Here is a 20,455-nt window from a genome sequence, read left to right on the forward strand (position 1 = left end):
AGCTATTTTCTGCTATCGTTATCAAAAGAACCTAAATGAACCTAAAAAAGAGTATGTTAATAAATTGTGTAACAATAGTAGGATAATACAGTAAAAATTTTTGAGGCAAAATACCCAAAAAGAAGTTTATAAAAACTTTTAGTTTTGTGATCAGTTTTGGAGAAAACCCTAATGGTTTTCGAGGAAAAACGGGAGGAATTTATTTAAGTTAATAACGCTAATAATAATAATAAAATTTAAGTTAATAATAATTTAAGACGCTGAAAAAAATTTTTGTACAATTTTTAAAAAGCTATAAATTTCTCTTGTATTTTTGCGCGTAGAAGTCCCCCAGATGGTCAGTATTTTAAAGTGAAACTCTACAAAATAGAGCGTTTTTGAGTAGAAAGTACAGCAAAAAAAATTCAGTCAAACTTAAAAAACCACTTTTTTTAACTCTACAGCCTTCAGAGCAATTGGGGTGACGAGATTTCGTGTGTGTTGCGATCGTGTCATTCTGTTCGTTTTTTATTAGAAAATTATTTATTTTTGATCCAAATTCGACGCTGGAAAGGGATTTCAACACGTTTCACAAAGCTACCAAGAATTCGAAATTAATTTCATAATTTTTCACAAGAAATACCTTAAGTCAGCTTTTAAGTGAAACTTTAGAAAATTTAGCATTTAGAAGAAAGATTAACTTGACTAGAACTGGAAAATTCAGAAATTTAGAAGAAATTTCAAAAATATTATTAATAAATGGTCCATAAAATAAATCCAAAAACAAGTGAATAAAGTCATCAACATTTTCCCAGCAACAGAACTGAGTTACTCCGCCGGTGCGTTGGGTTGGCGCACCAAGCCACTTGCGTAGCACTGCGCCAACTCCTAAGAATGCACTGAGCTGTCCAGGCCTATCACACACCGACCTCACATTTGTCTATCTGGTATAGAAATAGGAGTTTCCATTTAAACGCTCCAATTTGGGTCACCCTGCCCCTGCACTCTTCAAATAGTGGGGAAAATCTTCTGGTAGTTGGAACCTATTTTGATGCATATCATTCCTTCCAGATGGGTCTTAGTGGCCCCACACATGGAACCAGCTCGAGGCCTCTTAGGGCGAGTGCTCAGAAGACGCTTGGCCGCGCTGGAACTAGAGCAAGGCCCTCAGCCAGAACTAGCAGCCATTCTGGGATGGTTGCCCAGAGTTTGGCAGCACCTGAACGCCTTCTTAGAGACGCACAGTAGCGGAGACGTGGCCATCGGCCCCCGGCTCTTCTTAAGTACAAACTTTCGCAATTTTGTTGGCACTTTTCGCTAACTGTGCCCTTTCACAGGTTGTCCGCTGGAGTTGGATGCCGCACGAGCATGGTTTGCAGACGTTTGGAACTACTCGCTTGCGCCATACTTGCGTGAGGCGGCCCGCGAAGGGTTGCAACTGTATGGGCGACGTGCGTCCTGGAACGATCCAGCCCAATTTATTCTGGACACTTATCCTTGGCCGGGGGCTCCTCCTCAAGGCCTGACCACCATTTCTGCGAAAGATGTGGGCCTGGAATCAAACGCTAATGCTCAAGCTGAAAGCGACGGCGATCCGCTGCTGAACATGCTGATGAGGCTGCAAGAGGCTGCCAACTATTCCAGCCCCCATTCGAACGATTCGGATTGCAATAGTTTGGACTCGAACGTAACGCACAGTTCGAATGCGGGCACGGAAAGCGTTTCATAATAAGTTGAAAAGGCTAAGAAGTATGTGCGTGTTTGGCAATTTTGTTCCTAAATAATTCACAGGTTTTTTATGCATTCAAGGATATAAAAAGCCTTTTGAATTATCTACCCACTAAATACCAACGCAGTTTGATTCAAAAGCCAGTAGCTCCTTGATCTATCGCCTTGAAAATACCTTAATAATCTTTTTTTCGATTTATTCTTACTGCCCAGGCAAGGAAACTCGGGTGTTTATTGGATATAAATTCAAACTTTGAGTTAAACGAAACAAAAGTGTAGGGCGTGTTGACGTGAGCAATACACCTTTTGAGCAAGTTACGAAATATGTTTTTGCGCCAAGACAATTATTCTATTTTCTTCTTCTACAATGCTTCTTTTTATCGACCTTTTCAAATAAAAATCCCAACAACTGACGATAGATCTGGGATCTGCTTTCATTTTGTACAGTTTAGTCAAGTCAAGGCGCACTATTGCAAATTCACTTGCTCTTTTCCTTAACTGATCTGTACAAAACTAGTCTAAGCTTGAAACCATAATGACTTTGGATTTTAGATTTCTCTCGAAAAATATGCCCATCAAAACCTGCATTATTTTGAATGAAGCACTATATTTTAGGAGAGACCTCTACTTTCACTAAGTTCACTCATTCGATATGCAAACGCAAAACGTAGACACATTTTAAACACCATGACAAAACTCCACTGTTAAAAAAACACTACGACTATACAGAAAATTTTTACAGTCGCAGTTTTTTACTTCGCCTGTTTCCAGCTTAATATAGGCGAAACAAAAAACTATAAAAGTGCTATATTTTGAGAAATATACATATTAAGTATTGTGAATAGAACAGCTTTTTATACGCAGTTTTCGTGCAATTTTTGAATATACATATACCAAGGACCGGTGTTTTAAATGTTACGCTTTTATAGGGGGCCTTGTTATACAAAGCCTAAACATTTATACAGGTCGTTATCAAAACCCATTAGTTTGGTACAGCCTGCCTAAGCAACCATTATTTTTATTCGTTCGTTGATTCGTTTTGTCTGTGTTTCACGAGTATTTCTGGTCAGAACCAACTACTATCTAACTTGTAAATAATTAATTTATAATAATGCGCTTAGATGAAATGATGTTTGTTTATAACATTTATATTTACCGTATAGTATGTATAATTTTATACAAATTGTAATATAAAAACCGCCAATAAATTATTTATCTTCATCGCTGTTACGTTTTATTTCAATCAATTATATTCTGCTGACCAACTGCTGTAATTTTCAATTGACTAAACCCGAAAAATCCGTCTGCAGGCAATAAAACATTTTAATAAAAACAAAAAATTAAATAAATTCTATCTATTGTACCCTTGGAGGTGATTGGACAGTCCCCACATCAATGAAGAATACACTCTAGCGGTGGATAGTAAGTGTATATGAAAATATAATAATTTTTCAGACAAGAACTTTCAAACTAATAAACATTATTTCCGAATCAAAAGTATGTATCGTCATCTCCGTACACTGAAAAAGTATGTACTACTACTAAAGTTAAATCCATTCCACATGTAATATTTAATCTATTCTATAAGGCCTATAAATGTTTATATACAGCCGATTAGAAGGAAAAAATAATGCGCTTATTAATTATTCGTCTATTGTTGATGCGGCAATTTGAGTTACCCAAAACTAACGTCATTTTTTTCAAAAACCATAGCAATGATTTGCTATATACGTAAACGACCCTTTTCCCATATAAAGTCCTTGATAATGGCATAATCAAAATAAGAAGCCATCATTTGTATATACAAAAACAGAATAATAAAATGGGTTTCCTTCAGTTTTCAATAAAACTGCCTCAAATCAAATCAAGGCAACATATTAATCAGCTATAAAGAGCTATTAACATCAAAGACGTTGCATTAGCCTTTGGTTTGATCTTCATCTTCTTCTTCCCAATCATCCATTAGTTCACTTACGTTTTCAGAAACTAAAAAAGCAATAAAGATAAATTAAGACGCTTTGAATACCAACTTGAAACCTTTACCACCTTACCGTTAATTAGAGCAGCATCTTGCGCCTGTTGTTCTTGAGTTTGGCTCTGTTGACTATCAGTATCGTCCCAGTCTTCCAAAATTTCCTTATTCAAGTCTTTTTGCGACGTTTCAGTTGAACTCCGTTGAGTCTCTTCCGTAAAAGCACCGTAGCTGTCTTGCAAATTATCGTTCGAGTCATTAGGGTTATTTTCCCCCACTGGCTCACCGTGCTCATGATTCTCACTTGAAACAGGGTTTTCATTTTCCTCACAGATATCTGCACCGGCTGCACAGATACTCTGTTCGAAATTAGCTTCTTCATTATTCTTGAGCTTTTGCACGCTTTCTTCCTTTAAAGGTTCAGCGTCATTAACTTTTAAATATTCTTGGGAATTTTCGTTGGGAGCATCTACAGTATTGGACAATGTGTTATCGATTTCATCAACGCCAGCTTCATCTTTGGTATTACATAAAGTTTCGTTAGGCATTTGCTCGGTATCAACTTCCATCGGCTCAACATTTTCACTAATTTCATGAATCGATGACTGGAAGTTTTGTGGAGCATTCATCAAAAGTTCACCTTCTAAGTTTAAGCTTTCAGGTTTTAGTATCGGTTGATTTACCAAACATGTACTGGCCTCTTCAGCTACTATAAATGCGAAAATTGAATTAAAATTTTTCTGACCCCAAATAATAATAGTTTACCTTGGCTTGATGCTGGCACGGGTGTACTCATGCTACCCTCCACATTTTCAGGGTCTTGAATAGGAATTTGCGGCTCATCCTGCGACATGATTTGCCCATCCGTGCCTGTTTCACTCGAAAGCTGAAGATCATTCATTTCCATTGGTATAGCTTCATCCTGGGTGGAAGAATCAGTCATATCTAATGTAGTGTCTGCATTTTTTTCTTCTTGCACGTAATTAGAAACGAAATTGTTATCTGTTTGATGATTGCTTATTTCAACTATGGGTGTAGATTCTTCTGTTTCTTTTTTCTCAATCTCTGGCTCTACAACTGAATGATTGCAAGATAAGCAACAGGAAAACGTTGTGCGCAGACCCGTTAAGTACCTTTTTCACTTAAAACATTTTTAATATCTTCACGTTGAATATCCTCTGAAGCCTCAATTTCTCTTCGTATCAGATCTATGGATTCAATTGGCGACTCTGCTGCTTGAGTTGTAGTAGTGCTGCCATTATTTACCAGCAGTTGGCCTGCGGTTGTTGTTATTGCAGCCCCATTTCTTATTTCCAGCATTCCCTCGGAATTAACCAGCAAGTTTCCCTAAAAGAAATAATTAGTTTTCCAAATAAACTTGTCGCATATCCATAACTTACTTGTGACGTGATGAATTGCCCCTGTTGTCCATCTACTGGATGACTGTATAGAACCACAATATTTGAATTATCTGACTGGTCCTGACTTTGCTCGTCTTGATAATCGTCAGTTAAAACCATCACTAATTCATCAGTTGAATTGAGTTCTCCAGTAGCGGCAGCTGCTTGTAGTATACCTGAAGTACATAGTTTATTGATATTTGCTGTTACAAAACTAGGAAAGTTCAGCTAACCTTCGCTTCCAGTCAATTCTGGGGGCAAAATAAATTCTGTATCGCCTGATTGCCCTTGGGGCTGCTGCAGAATATACTGCTGGTTATCATCGAGAACTACAATGTCCACCAACCCTGTAAAATAATGCAGAAACACGTTAGTCAACATTTAAAACCCTTAATTAAATCTCACCTAAATTGGTCGCTAAGCTTCCTCCTAAATTACTAAGAGTAGCAGCAGCCGCAGTTACAGCAACGGGTTCCGCATTGGACTTTGCCTCTCTAATGCGCGCATTGGAACCCAACTTTCCTGCAGAACTTTCATCCAGACGCTCCACTTTCACGTTGGATATCAACTTGATCTGCAACACAACAATGAGTTTACTGGATACCTTGACCGACTGAGGCAAACCAGATTACCCTTTCTTTTAAAAACGACTTGTGCTGAACTTTCTCCTCGACCTTTTCAACAGCAGGATGGTCATGAATTTGTTCAAGCGCTTCACCTTCGTTCGCTTGAATCTCATCGTCATTGTCGTCGTTTTGAATATCCATAATTTCATCCAGACTGACTATTCCATCTCTGCGGGCGTCTTTCATGTGCTGAACGCGAACGTGAGTGAACAACGTTACTGGCGATTGCAGTTTCTTCTTGCAGTAGGCGCATTGCAGAATAGTAGCTAAAGGAAAGGAAACAATGACCCGAGCAATTTACATTTAATTACGGCAAATGTAGACTCACAAGCTTTATTCAAATGGCCGGTCATCTGCTGATGCCCTTGGAGGTCCTTTTTAGACTTGAATCCCAGCTGGCAGTTCAAGCATTGCACGTCTTCGTCCCCATGGGTGTTTAAATGGGTAGCTAGTTGTTCATTTGTTACCGCTAGAAATAATGACAATTATTGTACACTGAAGCGTAGATTGCGTAGGGAGAATCGCACCTATGAACGGGCAAGTGTGGCAATTTGGGAAGGTTACATCTTTTGGTAGTTTCAATCCATGTTTCGTGTATAGATGGTAAATCATCAGCTTTTCCTTTGAACAAACTTTGCCGCAATATTTACAAAATGATGAATCAAATTCGATCTGATGCTGATCGGTCATATGTTTGCGGAAAAGATAATAGAGAACAAACTTTGAACCTTCTCGTTCCTCGCCTAAAAATCCCGAATTTCTGAATAAATGCATTTTATCACTCAGCTTTAAAATCCTACCGCGACATTCCAAGCAGGTCCATGGACCTTCTTCACTGTCAGCTTTAAACATTACACTTTTGGGTTTTTTTCTACTCGACAAAATGTCTTTAGATGAAGATTCTTTTGAAACTGCAGACTCTCTTTTCGTTTCTTTGACTAGAGCCTTTTCTGTTGATGCAGAACCCTATTAAAAATTCACCCAGTCAAACTTATTGAAAACAAGATAGTTAAAGGCATACCTCAACAGGTTTTGAAACTGATTTTTCTCTCCCCACTTGGACCTTGATTTGTGAAGGCTGCTCCGGCTTGGACTGAGAGATTCTGAGCTTGATATTCTTTTTCTTTTTCACCAAATCCGGGTACTTCTTCAAAATCTCTGATACGATTTTGGTATGATCCACCTCACTAGGGTTGCTAGTTGTTATGCTGATAATAGTTTCATCGTCTTGATTAGATATTTTCACTCTATAAATCAGCAATTAGAGAAGTGTTTATGATAACCAATACCAAGCAGTACCGTTTAGGTGAAGGTGAAGCTTTTATATCAGCCTTTCTTTTCATGGACCCATCACGGGAATCATCCAATTGTGAAATATTCACGTCCTTGTCCATATATGGGTCATCAACATCTTCATCATTGCTGTGGCTAGTGCGTTTTCTGGAATACTGCTGCACCTTGTGATCTTTTACCGATAGAAAAATACACTCGGTTAAAAGAACTTTTGAGACTGCTCCACTCGTACCTGATTTGTGATTATCTTGCTCGGTCCATAATGGTTTGCTGGTTAAGCTTACATCGAAGCTGGAATACACTGCCATGGGAGGCAAATCGTCCGGCCATTCAAACCGCGTGGGTTTTGGGGTATTGTCGGCCATCTATTAAAGAGGATTTTATGTAGGGGTTGGCTTTAAGCGTACGGGAACTTCAAATGTTACCGATGCACTGTCTCTTTCAACCGGGTCCGAATTCCATCTGGTATTACTGTAGGTAGCCGAAGCAGGATGGGACTGCAGAGAAGAAGTTTTCCTCTTCCATGGCACTTTCTTAAAAGGTACAGGCGATGTCGATTCGTTCACTAATGGGGGCGATGGCTTGGGCTGCTTCTTAACTAAAATCCACAACCTGAACATTCATTGTGTCTCTATTAGACTCCCCATCTTACATTCTTTGGGTTCCCTTACTGCGTCCAACGGTTCTCGATCCCGATCTTTCTTCATTTTATTAGGCAATTTGCACCCTGGCATCAGCTGAGCTTCTAGCAGTTTAATTAGAACTACCATGTTCATTATTTCCGCCGCTCTGTACAGTTTCTTATAAATGCTGGGATGAAACTCCAACATTCCTAGAAACGTTGACTTAATACAAAGCTTCCAATTTGCATTAAACGTACACCTACCAGTGTACATGAAGTTAACAATTGGCACAATCACATCCGCCTGAAGATCTGAGGGCATCATGATGGTATTCTCTTCAAGGGCCGGATACGATTGCTCCAAAAATGCGAAATATTCGGTACAAGCGTTCATGACCAAACGGTGAACTTTGAGTTGAACATTTCCTTCGAATTGAAGTGTAAGGTCGCAATAATCGGTTTTGGAGAAAAACAGTTGGAGGCGTTGAAGAAAGTAAATGCCCCAGTTGTCCAACCGAACTTGCTTACTAGTCTCAACCATGGTGATTCAATGTATTTATCCAATCTAGAAAAAAAGAAGGACTTTGATTATACGGTCACATACGGAAGATACTTTGCGCCTATTATGAAACACTAATTAAAGAATCATGTACAAATACTGCCAAAGTTGCAGATATCCGCATGTTAATTCGAACTCTTTCGATCGAGCATCTGACGCAAAAAGTGTTTTTCAGATACTCTAACAGCCCAAGAAACTAAGGCAAATAAAAAAACTAATAAGTCACAGTCCTACTTTAAGTTGAAGATAATTACGAGCTCATTGTCTATATCAAGCAACAGCTCGCTTATTGTTCTAGTAAAAGAAACCAGTTTCATTCGTCTAGACAAACAAGCTTTATCAAATAGGTATATAAACAAACAGTCAAAAGTGGTGTGATGTAAAGTAAAAACAAAATTAATTGAGTACCTAAAAATGTGAACTCTACTCAAGGGAAACTGCTACTGCTGGCTCTGGCGAACATAGATAATGAAAGCTAACATAACAACTAAGTTGATTGTTTATATGGTTTAACAACCAAAGTGAGAAATGACTTTTTGCCGAGGGCATTAAAGACCCCAGTTGCTCAAAAACCAGCATCAAAATGGGGCCAATTTTGAGCCACCGAAGCATACAGTGAAGTAACAGGCATAGTAGAAAGTCCCCCAAGAAAGCTAGTGTAAGTTAACCTAACAATCTATGGTGGTAAGTTGCATGCTCACTGAGTCTGCATCGTTAAACCCAGCCAGATTTTCCGATCAGAAATTTGATTTGTCTGGAAAACTTTGGATAACTTTCCACAAAAATGTCATCCAATAATAACAAAAGAGTTGACATAACTGAGGGGAACAAGATCAAACATGTCCAAAAGGCCGAATCAAGGCAATCCCTATAATTTCTCACATAACTATCGCACTGAGAACAATGACACGGCACTTGGTTTTCTTCATTTTCTGGAGTTTTTAATTTAAATTTACTGACCTTTTCTTTATTATTAAAATGTTGGCTCCATCTTATAAAAGCTGCTTCAAACATATCGAACTGAGGGTTCGCATTTCGGCCTGCAGACAGCGCATTTGTGCTTGGGCGCTAAGTTTGAAATTTCGCCCTATTGCCCAGAATCCCTACTTTCTATGTAAAAAAATGTATACGACTGAAAGCTGATAATATTATAAATACTGAAAATATGGAAAAAATGCAGAAAACAACAGAGCAATTGTTAAAAAACGGAGGTAAATGCTGCTTATACAGCGTGCGCAGTCCGGGCGAATGGAGGTCGCAAGTTTTCTAATAAACGTAGAATGGCAACGGAGGAGGATTCGAGATCGGTAGTAGTGGCGGGAGGCGGGCGAATAATCAATTTAATTCCTAAGGCGTCCCCTCAGAGGTCGCAGTGGCGTGGTACCAAGCAATTATTGATTCATCTGGGCGCTCTACCTTATCGACGCAATCACCTCCAATAGAGTCCCAGCAACCATCATAAGCTGTTTTATAACTAAAATTCTCGTGTGTGTGGCGCGATAGTTTGGATGAATAAAAAATCAATACTTTTTAGTTCATTCAGTCGATATCCCATGTGAGCTTTTAATTGAGTTTATATAAGAAAATCCATAACCAAAATATCGGTCTAATTAGCTTCGTTGACGTCAGAGTAATAAAGCAAATTAATCCACAGTGACATACAGCTGTTTGACACTGACGTGTCGTAGCCAAAACATTGTTCTCTTCCAACAAGCATCCCTTTAAATTGATTAAATTCCAGAATGGGAGATTTTGGGGGTCAAGAGTTCTACTGGAACAACCAGGCTGAAGTACCTTTACAACAAGGCTATTACGAACATGATTTTCAGCAATTTTCCAACCAGCAACTAGGTAAGGGCTCAAAATAATCAATCAATCCCAAGTTATCAGCTGAATTATTTGTAGAATTCAACCCCCAAGAAGATTTCGTCAATCAGCAGTTTGCTCAGTATCAACCAACCACTTTTTACAACCCTAATGACTATGACACCAGCAGAGACACTGACGAGGAGTTCGTAGAGCCCCCGCTGTTGGAGGAACTGGAAATATTCCCAGACCGGATTCTGGAGAAGGTTTTGGCCGTTCTGAACCCACTCAGAGGACATAGTTTAGCAGACGATGCCGAATATTTGACTAAAGACGCCGACTTGGCTGGTCCGGTGTTCTTCTGTCTGGCCCTGGCTATGCTATTGCTCTTAGCAGGAAAGTCCCAATCCTTTGGATACATTTATGGATTTTCCATGATATCGTGCATCTTAACATACTGTCTTCTTTCCCTGATGTCCAGTGCTGAAAAGACACTTACCTTTAGCACAGTCGCTTCAATTCTGGGCTATTGCTTGATCCCAATAGTGGCTTTATCGTTCCTTGGCGTGTTTTTCAAGCTAAGCGGACTCGTGGGCATCATTTTAGCTGGCTGTGCTGTCTTCTGGGCCAGCTTTTCAGCCTCCAGGTTGTTTGTTGCAGTTTCAGGCGATAAGCAACAGCAGCCTTTAATCATGTATCCCTCTGCCTTGGTGTATGGAGTTTTCGTATTATTGGTGTTGTTTTAAATAGAAATGTATATACAATTAAATATTTAACACCGTTAAGCCATTATTATTTAACCAGATGTTTTGTAAACATTGTAATGTTGCCAGCTTGCACCGATTCTTTAGGAATTAGGTTGAAACCACTACAATGATTATAATTATTTTTCACGTAAACTTACAATTAATTTCGCCTAGTCATTTTTTATATTGTGGGCCTTTTTCGCAAAAACAGCGCATCTTAATTGCTAAACTTAATGAAGTCAAAACACAGAATTTTCACTCGTTTTCAGAATACAAAGGCAACGTGACAAAGCTGCAACGTATCAGTGGCATTTCAATCAGCTGTTCAAGGATTTGTTTTGTAATTTGATCTTGACAAACTCAAAATATTTAAGAAGTTTTGAGTATCCGGGAAGTTAAAATAGATATAAAAGTAAGTACAAATAATCAGAAAATCAATTTGGAGCAAACAGCACCGGTGGAATTTTTCTAGAACCTTTTTCTCGGAAAAGTAGGTTAACTGAAAAACTTGCAAAATATAAGCCCCAATTCTAGTAATCAATGAGTTATTCTAGAATAGAATTTGAGCTCAATGCTCTCTTATAAGCTCTGTTAATCCAAGTTTATTCGAAAATACTCAAATGCTTTTAAATGGACTTTTCCTGAAAACATCTACAAATCTCATAAAACCTCAAGTTTCCAAGTTAAGCAAAACGTTTGTTTTTAGTGGATTACTTACGAGAAGCATATGCCGATTTGACCCAAACTATTGGCTACACATTGGCAGTGATGCAAACATATTTTTGGCATATATTGATCGGGGCCATAGCATTCGCTTACCTATTTACAAAATTCCTAGGCCCAGCCTTAGGAAAATTGTATGGAAGCTATGAACAGTACAGGAAACGAAAGGAAATTTCCGAATATGAAGCCAAGTACCACAAAAGTAACTAAATGAAATCCCACCAGAAAACTCTGAGCATTAAAGCGTCTTTGGACTTTATTGCAGACCCTGATCTGTTCGCTGCAAGACTCTCAGCACAACAAGCAGCGGCTCAGAAGTTGCAAGAGAAATATGATAAAGATGCCAGAGAGTATCGGGAAAAACTAATAGAGGTTGGCACTCATTTTCTAGTAAAATCCAAGAATTCATTCTGAGTGGTGTTTCAGAAAGAAGCCCGCAAGAGACAAGAAGTGGAAAATCTCCTGAATCAATCAGACAAAGGACACAGACTAGGGAATTCTAATGACAAAGGAAAGGATGAATCAAAGCCTTTCAGACCAGGTAGATAGAATATACTCAAAATGCTTTTCTTAAATTAAATGTACTGTTAATTATCAGAATATCATCCACTCATGGGGCCAGGGAGTTCCTCAAATTACAGACCACCCAAAAAAAGTAAATGTGGCGGCGGTGGATGTGGAAAATAAGTGATATTCTCACAGCTTTATTTCCTAAAATTTAGCCAATACTCCACTCCGTTGCTTGATGAAGCTTTGAATGTTCTTTACAAAAACTAACCATAACCGCCATTTAAATAAAAATTTAAAAAACTTAAAGTAAACCTTGTCTCTTAAGATCCTCATACGTTTTCCTATTAACCACATTCCCTTGAGAATCCTCATATTCCTCTTCGGTTTCCGGTTGCCATCGTTCGCTCTGCTTTTGAGTTTTCAACTTTTCCCACACTGCAACAATAATTTCCTGTAGACATTTCAATTACATCCTGACTATTTTAACTTACGAGCTAGAGCATCCTCAATCTGAGTAACATTCGCAAAATGAGCAGTATTCGGTATTCCCAAACACCTCATTCCATGGGCATGTCTCCATTCGGCAAAGTGCCGCTGGAAGGCTTTTGGTCCTTTATAGACGTAGTTGCCGCAGATTTCACAGTTGTAACTAATGTTCAAGCCGTGTAGCTTGTAGAGCCAATACGGAATGGGCTGCAAGGACAAAAAGTTGTAGTTACGAATTGTTAGGTGATGGGAAATCTACCTTTCCATCCCATCCAAGTGGAAGATTCTTTGGATTATACGGAACATCATCATCGGCTTCATCAGGACTTTCGTTATCAGACTCGTCGTTTTCGCTATCGTCTCTTTCGCCATCTGTTCTGGCTTGTTTACGCTGCACGTTTTCTTTAGTAGCCACTCGCTGTTCACTCACCAACTCCGAAAGCCTTTAATAATTTTATTAGCTTGATTCTGAACTTGGGACCGAGTTCTTACCTATAAATTTGGGCTTCCAAGCCAGCGAGCTCTTTCTGACGAAGGGCCTCCTTTCCTTTATTGGCTTTGCCCTTTGTTCCCTTAATCATAAGAGAGGGGTCCAGTGAACTCTGCCCCTTTGTAGAGAACAGCCGCTGAGCTCTTTCCTCTAGAGTTCTGCAAAAATCGATTAATAACTACATGAAAACTCAGCACCAAACGCGTGTTTCCTACCCGCCACATTTAAGGCCCAAAGCCATCAAGGCAGATTTGAGCCGATCCAAGCCAAGTGATGCTAATTCTTCCCAGCTGGAAAATGCCGATAAATCCAGATGAGCACCGACATTGGCTAGGGCTGAACCAGTTTCTTTCTGTTGGAATAATTAGGCTTTAAGTTAAGTTTTAAAATAGTTGAGCTTGAATTACTTACAGGCCAACCAGGACAATTGCCTGCTTCCCATTCTAGCGCGGTTTTTTGCACTTCGTCGTCCAGAAGAGCGTCTATATCCAGAAGTGGCTTAATTCTTTGAACAAACCAGGAAAGATATTCAATGAGCGTTAGCAGGTACTTGCGGTATTCTCCTGTTTTTCTCTCCTTGGGAATATCGTAGAGTTGCTCAAACATACTGATGTAAGATATGTAGTCAACTTTCTGAAAACAAGTCAACCAGAGGTTTCAGTTACTTTAGTGGAGTGTCAAAGGCTTCCAGACTCACTTCTATTCCCTTTAAGTTGATGTACTTCTCATAACACTCGTGCAAGTCCAGGAACTTGCCGTATCCTTCTTCGTCAGTGAATTCCACCAAATCTGTAACAGTCGAATAGATAAGTTTGGCTGCAGGAATTAAACAGTTTCAGGACTTACTGGACATTTCCTCAGACGGGTTTTCTCTGGCTTTTGTCAGCTCATCGAATTCAACAGACATCGGTACACTAATCTAAAAATTTCTTACCTAAAGCGACGCAATGTTTATCAATTGTCCTGGCTTACCTCGTTAGGATGCTTCCGGTAAAAATCTTTGATTTGCTTCAATCTGTTGTAAAACTCGTTGAACTCATTGGGGCCAGTGAGAGAAGCAACCTCCGCTTTTCTTTGACCATCCTTGTCTTCATACAGATCGATCAATTTGTTGGTTGATGTCATGTATCTATCTAGAAGGTACTTCATTCTGTGATCCGAATTGATTTGTTCTCTGTACTAAGGCAATGAAGAAATCATGAGTAAATTAGGTACAAGTACAAATTAACTGTTAGAGTACAAGGGGTTTGATGTAATTAGTCATTGAAAGTTAGCAAGAAGGTGGCAAATCAAACTTATGGATTTTTGAGGTGAACTTCTACAGATGTGTTCTTAAGTTTCGAGTTTATTGTACGTTTCACGTTTATTTGGCTTTGTTGCAAGTTCAAAGTGATGAAGAAAACATCGGCGGTTGAAAGTACATCCAAAGAATAATTGAAATTTTCCATTAGTAAGCGGTTTATTGTAAAAGTCTGCGGCAATTTGTTAAAATGAATCTATGTTCTTCATCGCTCACTTATTTCATCCAAAACCGATCAAATAGTGAACAGTTTTTATTCTTAAAGTCCACGATGTTTAAACAAGATGTGATAAAAACCCTCCAAATTTACCTAATTTTTTTAGTGTTCAATCCATAGCGTAAACATTTGGAAACTTATTTTCTAAATAGCTATCAAATATTATCGCTTGTTATGCAGTTTTTGCGAAAAATACCCGATTCTGAATCTACCTCACATCGCTTAACAGTACTAGTTTCCATATTGTTACAACTACTGCTAGACATGCTATAGGAGCATAGTCAGCTACAGTGTAGCTCCTTTTCAAATAAAATAGAATTCATTTCATAGTAGAAGCTAATGTGTGCTAATACTCGCCATTAGGGCTCACTTACTGTATTTTTCTTTTGAAGCATTTCCTTGACCATGGTGTCCACCAAACGCTCTTTTTCTTCATGATATCGCCTCTGCTGTTCTAATATAGTCTCCATTATCAACTTCCTTTAAAGTATTTGTATTTTCCTTTTTAATGGCAACGACTACTCTTGTCCACCACTTCTGCTATCTGCATTTGAGGTTATGTTCTGCACAGATCATAGATGAACACAACTACACAGCAGATTACAAAATTTATAGAGTGAAATTTGTTATCTCACGATATTCTAGATTCTAGTAGGCTGGAATAGAACTATTCTGGATTTTCTTCGGTGTGTAGAAATCTTTGATTATTTTACATGTTAATATAAAAACGGCCTTGCAAATTATCTGTCTAAAAGACTTCAACCTCAAAATAATGACAACAAAACATTAAAAAAGATCAACTTTGGAAGTGAAGTGTTTTAAAAGAATCCCCAGCAACTCTGGAGGTCTGGTGATCCGCCATGGATTGTTTGATGATTTTCAATCATCTAAACGACCTGATTTTCACGAAACATAATGCTATCTTTGAGGAGCACATTAAAAACTTGGCTCTTGCTCAAGGGCTGATATTAAAGGTAAGTTTTTGAATTTGACAAACTAAATAGTCTTGTGCATCGCTTTATTAAAACTCAATTTCCAATAATCACACACAATTCGAGTCCATCAGAGTCTCATCAGCTCAATGCTGGGACCATTGGATCGATTTCAAATCGATTCCTTCTTGAACCATTTCCCACAGCGGACTCATCTCCCTCAGTCTCGTCACATGATCGATACATTTCCTTGCTGTATAATCGACTTCCTCTTCGGTTGTAAATCGGCCGATTCCAAACCTGCATTAATTCCTTTAGAAAACCAGGTGAGGAAAACACACAAACCTACCGTATAGAGCTATGCGCCAAATCTTCGTCAGTCCCAATTGCTCTTAGTACATACGAGGGTTCGAGGGATGCTGAAGTGCATGCGGATCCACTGGACAGGGCCACATCTTTTAAAGCCATCAGCAGCGATTCGCCTTCCACATAGGCAAAGGACAAGTTGATACAGCCTGAAATTACCTAATGTGGTTATCGTTGGAAAGATTGACTGTTTTGGAAATTTACCTGGATACGTATGTACAGGATCTCCATTCCTAATTACATGCGATAATTCGGAGAAAATTACATTCATAAGCCTCTGGCTCAGTCGGGTGATTCTTGCGTGGTCATACTCCATATCGTCCTGCGAGATTTCACACGCTCGTCCCAAACCTGGATTTTAATCAATAATTAGGTACTTAATAACACACCTAGAGTGTTTTATTCGATACTGTGGAGGAATGGGTCCCTGTAGTTTCGTACTTACCCACTGCTAAAGGGGTGGGTACAGTTCCACTGCGAATTCCACGCTCTTGTCCTCCGCCGCTTTGAATGGCCTCCACCCTCACTCTCGGTCGCCTCCTCACGTAAATTGCCCCAATCCCTTGCAAATGAAATCAGTCCCATCAATTGAGGTGCTTTAAACTTAATTGTAGTACTTGCCTTTTGGCCCATACACTTTATGCCCACTGATTGACATCAAATCGATGTTCATGTCCTGGACGTTGAGCGGAACTTTTCCAGCGGCTTGTGCGGCATCAGTGTGGAAAAACACTTTCTTGGATCTGCACAGTCGTCCAATCTCTCCAATTGGTTGCTTCACTCCTATTTCGTTATTCACCGTCATTATGGAGACCAATGAGGTGTCGGGTGTTATTGCTTTGTCGAGTTCTTCCAGCGAAATTAAACCTAGCCCCAAAGATTAGTAGCGGGTTGAGTAGTGTTTTTTTTTCAAGAACTAACCATTAGTATTCACTGGTAAATAAGTAACTTTGAAGCCTTCCGCTTCCAGTGCTCTGCAGGAATCCAGTACGCACTTGTGTTCGGTTTGAGTGGTAATAATGTGTTTCTTTTTTGCGGCGTAGAACCTTGCTACTCCCTTAACCGCAATATTGTTGCTTTCAGTTGCGCCCGAGGTGAAAATAATTTCCTTTGGGTCTGCCGCGATTAAATTCGCTACCTAAACAACAGTTGGTTATTGGATTTTTTAGCTGGATTGTGGGAAATACCTGCAATCTGGCCTTTTCCACTGCTGCCTCCGACTCCCAACCATACGCATGGGTTCTCGAATGCGGGTTGCCGTAATACGAGGTCAAATAGGGCATCATTTCATCCAAAACTCGCGGGTCAAGGGGCGTCGTTGCTTGGGCGTCCAGGTAGAGTGGCCTGCCCTCAAATTCATCCTTAATTTTAAATTTGTTTTCTGTGGTTATTTCTCGGAGCCACGCGGTTGTCACTTTCGGAATTTTGTTTAAACCAGATGGGAATAGTCTTGAAGTGCCCGTTTTTATCAAGTTATACATTTTTATTAGATATTTCACTATAAAAACACTTTTTCAGTTACTTGCTGTTGTTGTTGTTAGCTGGAATGCTAACCTCACTTTATCTTTTGTCAAAGGCCACCAACCGAGCCTGTTTACGGAATAAATCGTGGCCTGCGTAAAATAATTTCGTGGTTTTTAGTTATATTATCCTGCCTTCATGTTGTTAAGGATGTTTTTTCGGCAAAAGTTGCTGTTTTTTGCAAATGTGGGGTTACGGTCATGAGTAATAGATCAAAGGTCTGCCCGGATCGATCGCAGTGGCCGTGTCTCTTTAAATGAAAAGTCTGTTGCCAAATGTTGTGAGTTTTACGGATATTAAGATTTTTTTAGGTGGTCGTGTCGTTTGAGTCCTTCTAAAGTTTTAGTTTTCCTTTTTTACCTTAGACTTGCTTTACTTCTAAAAATTGGGAGACTCGATCACCTTTAATTAAAATGTCTCCAAAACTTTAATTTTGTTTAATTTTTGCGTTAATTTGTTAAATAATTTTCTTAATAATAATGTTAATTAATAATAAGTTTGTTTTAGGAGCAGCTAGAAGAAACGCTGGACAGTAATGTCTTCATACAGTTGTTTTCGCCCATTGTGTCCTCACATCGAATTATGCATTTTCAGTTTGGTAATTCGTATACCACAATACAGTTTCATACAGATTTTAAACTGCAATTCCGTGAGGTAAGTATTTAAAAAAAAACATTGTTTCTTCAGCTTAGCTGAATCATGTTACATTAAAAAAATCCTGCGCTGTTATGAAACTGCTGAAAGGCTGACAACTCGCTAAATATCGTATCAATCAGGCCTGTGCTTGACTGAACTGTTGACTTTTTCGGGCTTGTAGGACGTCTTGGATGAGCGCTAAAAACCCATCAGTTTCATTCCTGAATAAGGGGGTACTAAAAAAATACTTTTTTTAGTTCATGGATTATGTTTTTATTGTGATTTCCGGCGAAAAAGTTGCGAACTTAATCGATATGTTTGTAACATTCGCACGATATCTATGCGGCCCAGAAATTTATCAGTGAGTAACAACCATCCCTATTTTACATACGTTATATGCACTAAAAACTCGCAGGTTGCGCACCAATAACTGCAAATCCACCCTGTACACTCGTCTAATCGACCAATGGCTTCTTCTTCGAAATCGCGATCAAGCTGTATTTGTCGAAGGCTTGGAACAACTTATAATTAATAACGATATTAGCGCAACATGCTTGCAAAGCCTGAAAGAATCGATTGCCAAACTATCCGTTCATCCCGAGTGTTCGAAGATTCACGCACTTTTGTTTGTGGACAATAAATGCCTGTCCCTTTATTCCAGGTAGCTTTGCATTTTTGAATCTGAGATTTAGCCACTCTGTATTATGTACTGTACTCATTTAGCACTCCTGCAAAAGAATTAGCCCCAGCGGACATTCTTTTTCTCATCATACTGACCCACTGCGTATCTGAAGAGTCTGGACACTTGGAAAGCTTCCAAGTGCTTTTATCTGGATCCGATGTGGAGCCTAAATGTTTACCGCATGCGGTTCATGTGGTGGAACTGCTTTCACAAGTTTTCTTAGTCTATTTGGTCGAAATGGGGGATCCATTGGTTTCAGGTAATACTGGACTTATCCCGAGATTTACCGTTTGAGTACATACATTTTAGCGACGCTTTTTGAGACTTTTCATCACTTACACCGACTAAGATTCATTCAGGTTCAAAGGGAAATGGCTTCGATTCAAATGGGGTACGAAAACGTCGATCTTTCTATCAGGAAGTTGAATGGTTACTTGAAAAAATGCAAGGTGAAAAACTTGGAAAGCTCCCAGAAGCAACTGATTAAAAAATGGGACGTTCTAAAAGGAAAATACCGGGTAAATAAAACCAAGCTGTTTCCTAGGAAGGCAAAAACTAAATAATTCCTTGACTATTAAGGAATATTTAAAAACCTTATCTAATGAAGCGCTGCTGCGTGCCGAAAGTTTAGCAATGAATCTGCTGGATAGTTTGAAAGAAATCCACAATCTGACTGCAGTTGATGATTCGATATTAAAGTGCAGTGCTGCGCACGTTTTGCAAGCAATCCCGAAGGTTCGGCAGGATTTGGCGGATTTTAATGAGTACTTCCTAGTGAAGGGCATCAAAAACTTCTCACTGGGATCATATCCTTTTAGGCACCAAATAGTAGTAGTAGCTTTTTTCCTTTTATCCTTAATTGAAAGATACAGAAGATTCCCTAACCAAACACAAGTATCTGGAAGAGTTTCCTGGATTAGTGCACTTTTTGTACATAGACAGGAACACGCACAAAGTGACCACGCCGTCTTTGGATATGCAAGCTGAAAAAGCGGAGTTTATACAGAAAAAAGTAAATTGGCTGTTACTGGAGTATTTATGAACTATTTGGTATTATTTGCAAGATTTGGTCAATGGTCACTTTTGCCCATTCGCACCTCCAAGAGGGCCACACTGCGATTATATGGAAAGACACGATTTTCACATACGGTTATTTTTTGTGGTTTGAAGACAGCAGCGGCGATTCGCTCAAATTCACCTTAACTCCGGACTTGGGAAGTAAAATCCCCGGAATTTTACACGAGGACTACTACATGTAAGGCTTTTCCATCTTCTATACCTGCGAAACTTACGCGTTTTACTTAGGAAACTGAAGACTGCAATGCATCCAAAATTGCCAGCCCAGAAAGTCAGAGCCTATGAGCTTTTCGTAATGTATTTAGGACTAGTCACTGCTTCTTCAGTGTTGGAGCAAACCAGAAAGCTGGCATCCACTATATGGGAGCTGAAGAGTTTGCCCACTCATGTGATTAATTTGATTTAAGCACATGTTGAATTTAGAGAGGACAAGGTAAAATTTCATTCCTATTCAACTGTTGCATTCCTAATAGTGAGATATTAAATGTATGAAAGTGTATGGAATAACATATAGTTAATTAGATCTCAAAGCTGTTAAATTTGCTTTTCATAATAACAAAGATGCAGCGGGTTTGAGGGTTGAAGTAGCAAAAGCTTAAGGGAGCTTCGCTCAGCCCAAATATCGAACAAAGTTTCTAATTCCATTGAAAATCTCCCCTAGGTTTTTGTTAGTTCAACTGTGAAACACTCTGCATAATAGAAAAAGTAAAACGTGCCTGATTAATAAAAAATATTAGAGAAGGATTCTGTTGTTTAAAACTGTAGGAGAATAGGGAAGATTTGC

The 20,455-nt window shown here is 39.0% G+C and overlaps 7 protein-coding genes across 9 annotated transcripts in view; 4 read left to right on the forward strand and 3 right to left on the reverse strand.

Annotated features, from left to right (window-relative positions):
• The window catches only part of LOC109546206 (protein sickie), a 65,749-nt gene extending 63,142 nt beyond the window's left edge, over positions 1–2,607 (forward strand). For both annotated transcript variants that reach the window (XM_048668051.1, XM_048668052.1), the window contains exons 23-24: positions 1,051–1,262; positions 1,317–2,607. In XM_048668051.1, the coding sequence (XP_048524008.1) occupies positions 1,051–1,262; positions 1,317–1,708 (604 nt within the window). In that variant the 3' untranslated portion in view covers positions 1,709–2,607. The remainder of the gene's footprint in view (positions 1–1,050; positions 1,263–1,316) is intronic.
• Positions 2,608–3,047: 440 nt separating this feature from the next.
• LOC109546209 (centrosome-associated zinc finger protein CP190) lies at positions 3,048–9,239 on the reverse strand. The gene is made up of 18 exons (XM_019917081.2): positions 9,140–9,239; positions 7,885–8,185; positions 7,651–7,830; positions 7,424–7,596; positions 7,231–7,363; positions 7,005–7,170; positions 6,727–6,952; positions 6,506–6,671; positions 6,233–6,448; positions 6,034–6,174; positions 5,712–5,971; positions 5,485–5,653; positions 5,313–5,426; positions 5,080–5,255; positions 4,813–5,026; positions 4,445–4,756; positions 3,759–4,388; positions 3,048–3,693 (listed from the first exon to the last, which is right to left on the reverse strand). Exons 2-18 carry the CDS (start codon positions 8,159–8,161, stop codon positions 3,626–3,628), a joined length of 3,621 nt encoding a protein of 1,206 aa, XP_019772640.1. The 5' UTR covers positions 8,162–8,185; positions 9,140–9,239; the 3' UTR covers positions 3,048–3,625.
• A 313-nt stretch (positions 9,240–9,552) lies between these two features.
• On the forward strand, positions 9,553–10,770 carry LOC109546216 (protein YIPF5). The gene is made up of 2 exons (XM_019917091.2): positions 9,553–10,030; positions 10,085–10,770. The coding sequence occupies exons 1-2, from the start codon at positions 9,922–9,924 to the stop codon at positions 10,729–10,731; spliced, it is 756 nt and encodes a 251-aa protein (XP_019772650.2). The 5' UTR covers positions 9,553–9,921; the 3' UTR covers positions 10,732–10,770.
• A 432-nt stretch (positions 10,771–11,202) lies between these two features.
• On the forward strand, positions 11,203–12,270 carry LOC109546217. Its single transcript, XM_048668055.1, has 5 exons — positions 11,203–11,221; positions 11,438–11,656; positions 11,720–11,826; positions 11,881–11,995; positions 12,053–12,270. Coding segments are annotated over exons 1-5 (531 nt in total). The 5' UTR covers positions 11,203–11,220; the 3' UTR covers positions 12,142–12,270.
• On the reverse strand, positions 11,990–15,113 carry LOC109546213 (splicing factor 3A subunit 3). The gene is made up of 10 exons (XM_019917088.2): positions 14,832–15,113; positions 13,913–14,119; positions 13,787–13,859; positions 13,638–13,729; positions 13,352–13,573; positions 13,156–13,292; positions 12,943–13,098; positions 12,710–12,893; positions 12,456–12,657; positions 11,990–12,399 (listed from the first exon to the last, which is right to left on the reverse strand). The coding sequence occupies exons 1-10, from the start codon at positions 14,925–14,927 to the stop codon at positions 12,266–12,268; spliced, it is 1,503 nt and encodes a 500-aa protein (XP_019772647.1). The 5' UTR covers positions 14,928–15,113; the 3' UTR covers positions 11,990–12,265.
• On the forward strand, positions 15,011–20,415 carry LOC109546211 (Hermansky-Pudlak syndrome 1 protein homolog). Of its 2 annotated transcripts, none has more exons than XM_019917084.2 (10): positions 15,011–15,431; positions 17,784–17,930; positions 18,170–18,273; positions 18,328–18,573; positions 18,636–18,853; positions 18,904–19,112; positions 19,174–19,400; positions 19,465–19,606; positions 19,659–19,849; positions 19,900–20,415. In XM_019917084.2, exons 1-10 carry the CDS (start codon positions 15,318–15,320, stop codon positions 20,075–20,077), a joined length of 1,776 nt encoding a protein of 591 aa, XP_019772643.2. In that variant the 5' UTR covers positions 15,011–15,317; the 3' UTR covers positions 20,078–20,415. The 2 variants fall into 2 exon arrangements, with proteins under 2 accessions (XP_019772643.2, XP_019772644.2); XM_019917085.2 differs by having other exon boundaries at positions 19,489–19,606.
• LOC109546214 (cysteine desulfurase, mitochondrial) lies at positions 15,462–17,621 on the reverse strand. Its single transcript, XM_019917089.2, has 7 exons — positions 16,943–17,621; positions 16,677–16,893; positions 16,377–16,622; positions 16,201–16,317; positions 15,960–16,106; positions 15,739–15,904; positions 15,462–15,689 (listed from the first exon to the last, which is right to left on the reverse strand). The coding sequence occupies exons 1-7, from the start codon at positions 17,234–17,236 to the stop codon at positions 15,536–15,538; spliced, it is 1,341 nt and encodes a 446-aa protein (XP_019772648.1). The 5' UTR covers positions 17,237–17,621; the 3' UTR covers positions 15,462–15,535.
• Positions 20,416–20,455: the final 40 nt, after the last annotated feature.

Source organism: Dendroctonus ponderosae, unplaced genomic scaffold, assembly GCF_020466585.1.
Source record: "Dendroctonus ponderosae isolate FM_Combo_2020 unplaced genomic scaffold, Dpon_F_20191213v2 Dpon_F_20191213_7, whole genome shotgun sequence".
In the NCBI taxonomy this organism is placed as follows: Eukaryota; Metazoa; Arthropoda; class Insecta; order Coleoptera; family Curculionidae; genus Dendroctonus; species Dendroctonus ponderosae.

Coding starts and splice junctions, on each gene's coding strand:
- LOC109546213 (XM_019917088.2), bottom strand. CDS start 14,927: ATGGAGACTATATTAGAACAGCAGAGGCGATATCATGAAGAAAAAGAG. Junction 13,730..13,786: donor CCCGTCTGAGGAAATGTCCA/GTAAGTCCTGAA, acceptor CGACTGTTACAG/ATTTGGTGGAATTCACTGAC. Junction 13,574..13,637: donor TCAACTTAAAGGGAATAGAA/GTGAGTCTGGAA, acceptor ACTTGTTTTCAG/AAAGTTGACTACATATCTTA.
- LOC109546217 (XM_048668055.1), top strand. Junction 11,657..11,719: donor TGAAGCCAAGTACCACAAAA/GTAACTAAATGA, acceptor ACTTTATTGCAG/ACCCTGATCTGTTCGCTGCA. Junction 11,827..11,880: donor ATCGGGAAAAACTAATAGAG/GTTGGCACTCAT, acceptor GTGGTGTTTCAG/AAAGAAGCCCGCAAGAGACA.
- LOC109546214 (XM_019917089.2), bottom strand. CDS start 17,236: ATGTATAACTTGATAAAAACGGGCACTTCAAGACTATTCCCATCTGGT. Junction 16,107..16,200: donor ACCCACCCCTTTAGCAGTGG/GTAAGTACGAAA, acceptor ATTAAAATCCAG/GTTTGGGACGAGCGTGTGAA. Junction 15,690..15,738: donor TTGGCGCATAGCTCTATACG/GTAGGTTTGTGT, acceptor GAATTAATGCAG/GTTTGGAATCGGCCGATTTA.
- LOC109546216 (XM_019917091.2), top strand. CDS start 9,922: ATGGGAGATTTTGGGGGTCAAGAGTTCTACTGGAACAACCAGGCTGAA. Junction 10,031..10,084: donor ATTTTCCAACCAGCAACTAG/GTAAGGGCTCAA, acceptor AATTATTTGTAG/AATTCAACCCCCAAGAAGAT.
- LOC109546211 (XM_019917084.2), top strand. CDS start 15,318: ATGGATTGTTTGATGATTTTCAATCATCTAAACGACCTGATTTTCACG. Junction 15,432..17,783: donor CTCAAGGGCTGATATTAAAG/GTAAGTTTTTGA, acceptor AGTTTGTTTTAG/GAGCAGCTAGAAGAAACGCT. Junction 18,274..18,327: donor TGCGGCCCAGAAATTTATCA/GTGAGTAACAAC, acceptor AAAAACTCGCAG/GTTGCGCACCAATAACTGCA.
- LOC109546209 (XM_019917081.2), bottom strand. CDS start 8,161: ATGGTTGAGACTAGTAAGCAAGTTCGGTTGGACAACTGGGGCATTTAC. Junction 7,831..7,884: donor TGTTAACTTCATGTACACTG/GTAGGTGTACGT, acceptor CAACGTTTCTAG/GAATGTTGGAGTTTCATCCC. Junction 5,427..5,484: donor AAGCTTAGCGACCAATTTAG/GTGAGATTTAAT, acceptor ATTATTTTACAG/GGTTGGTGGACATTGTAGTT.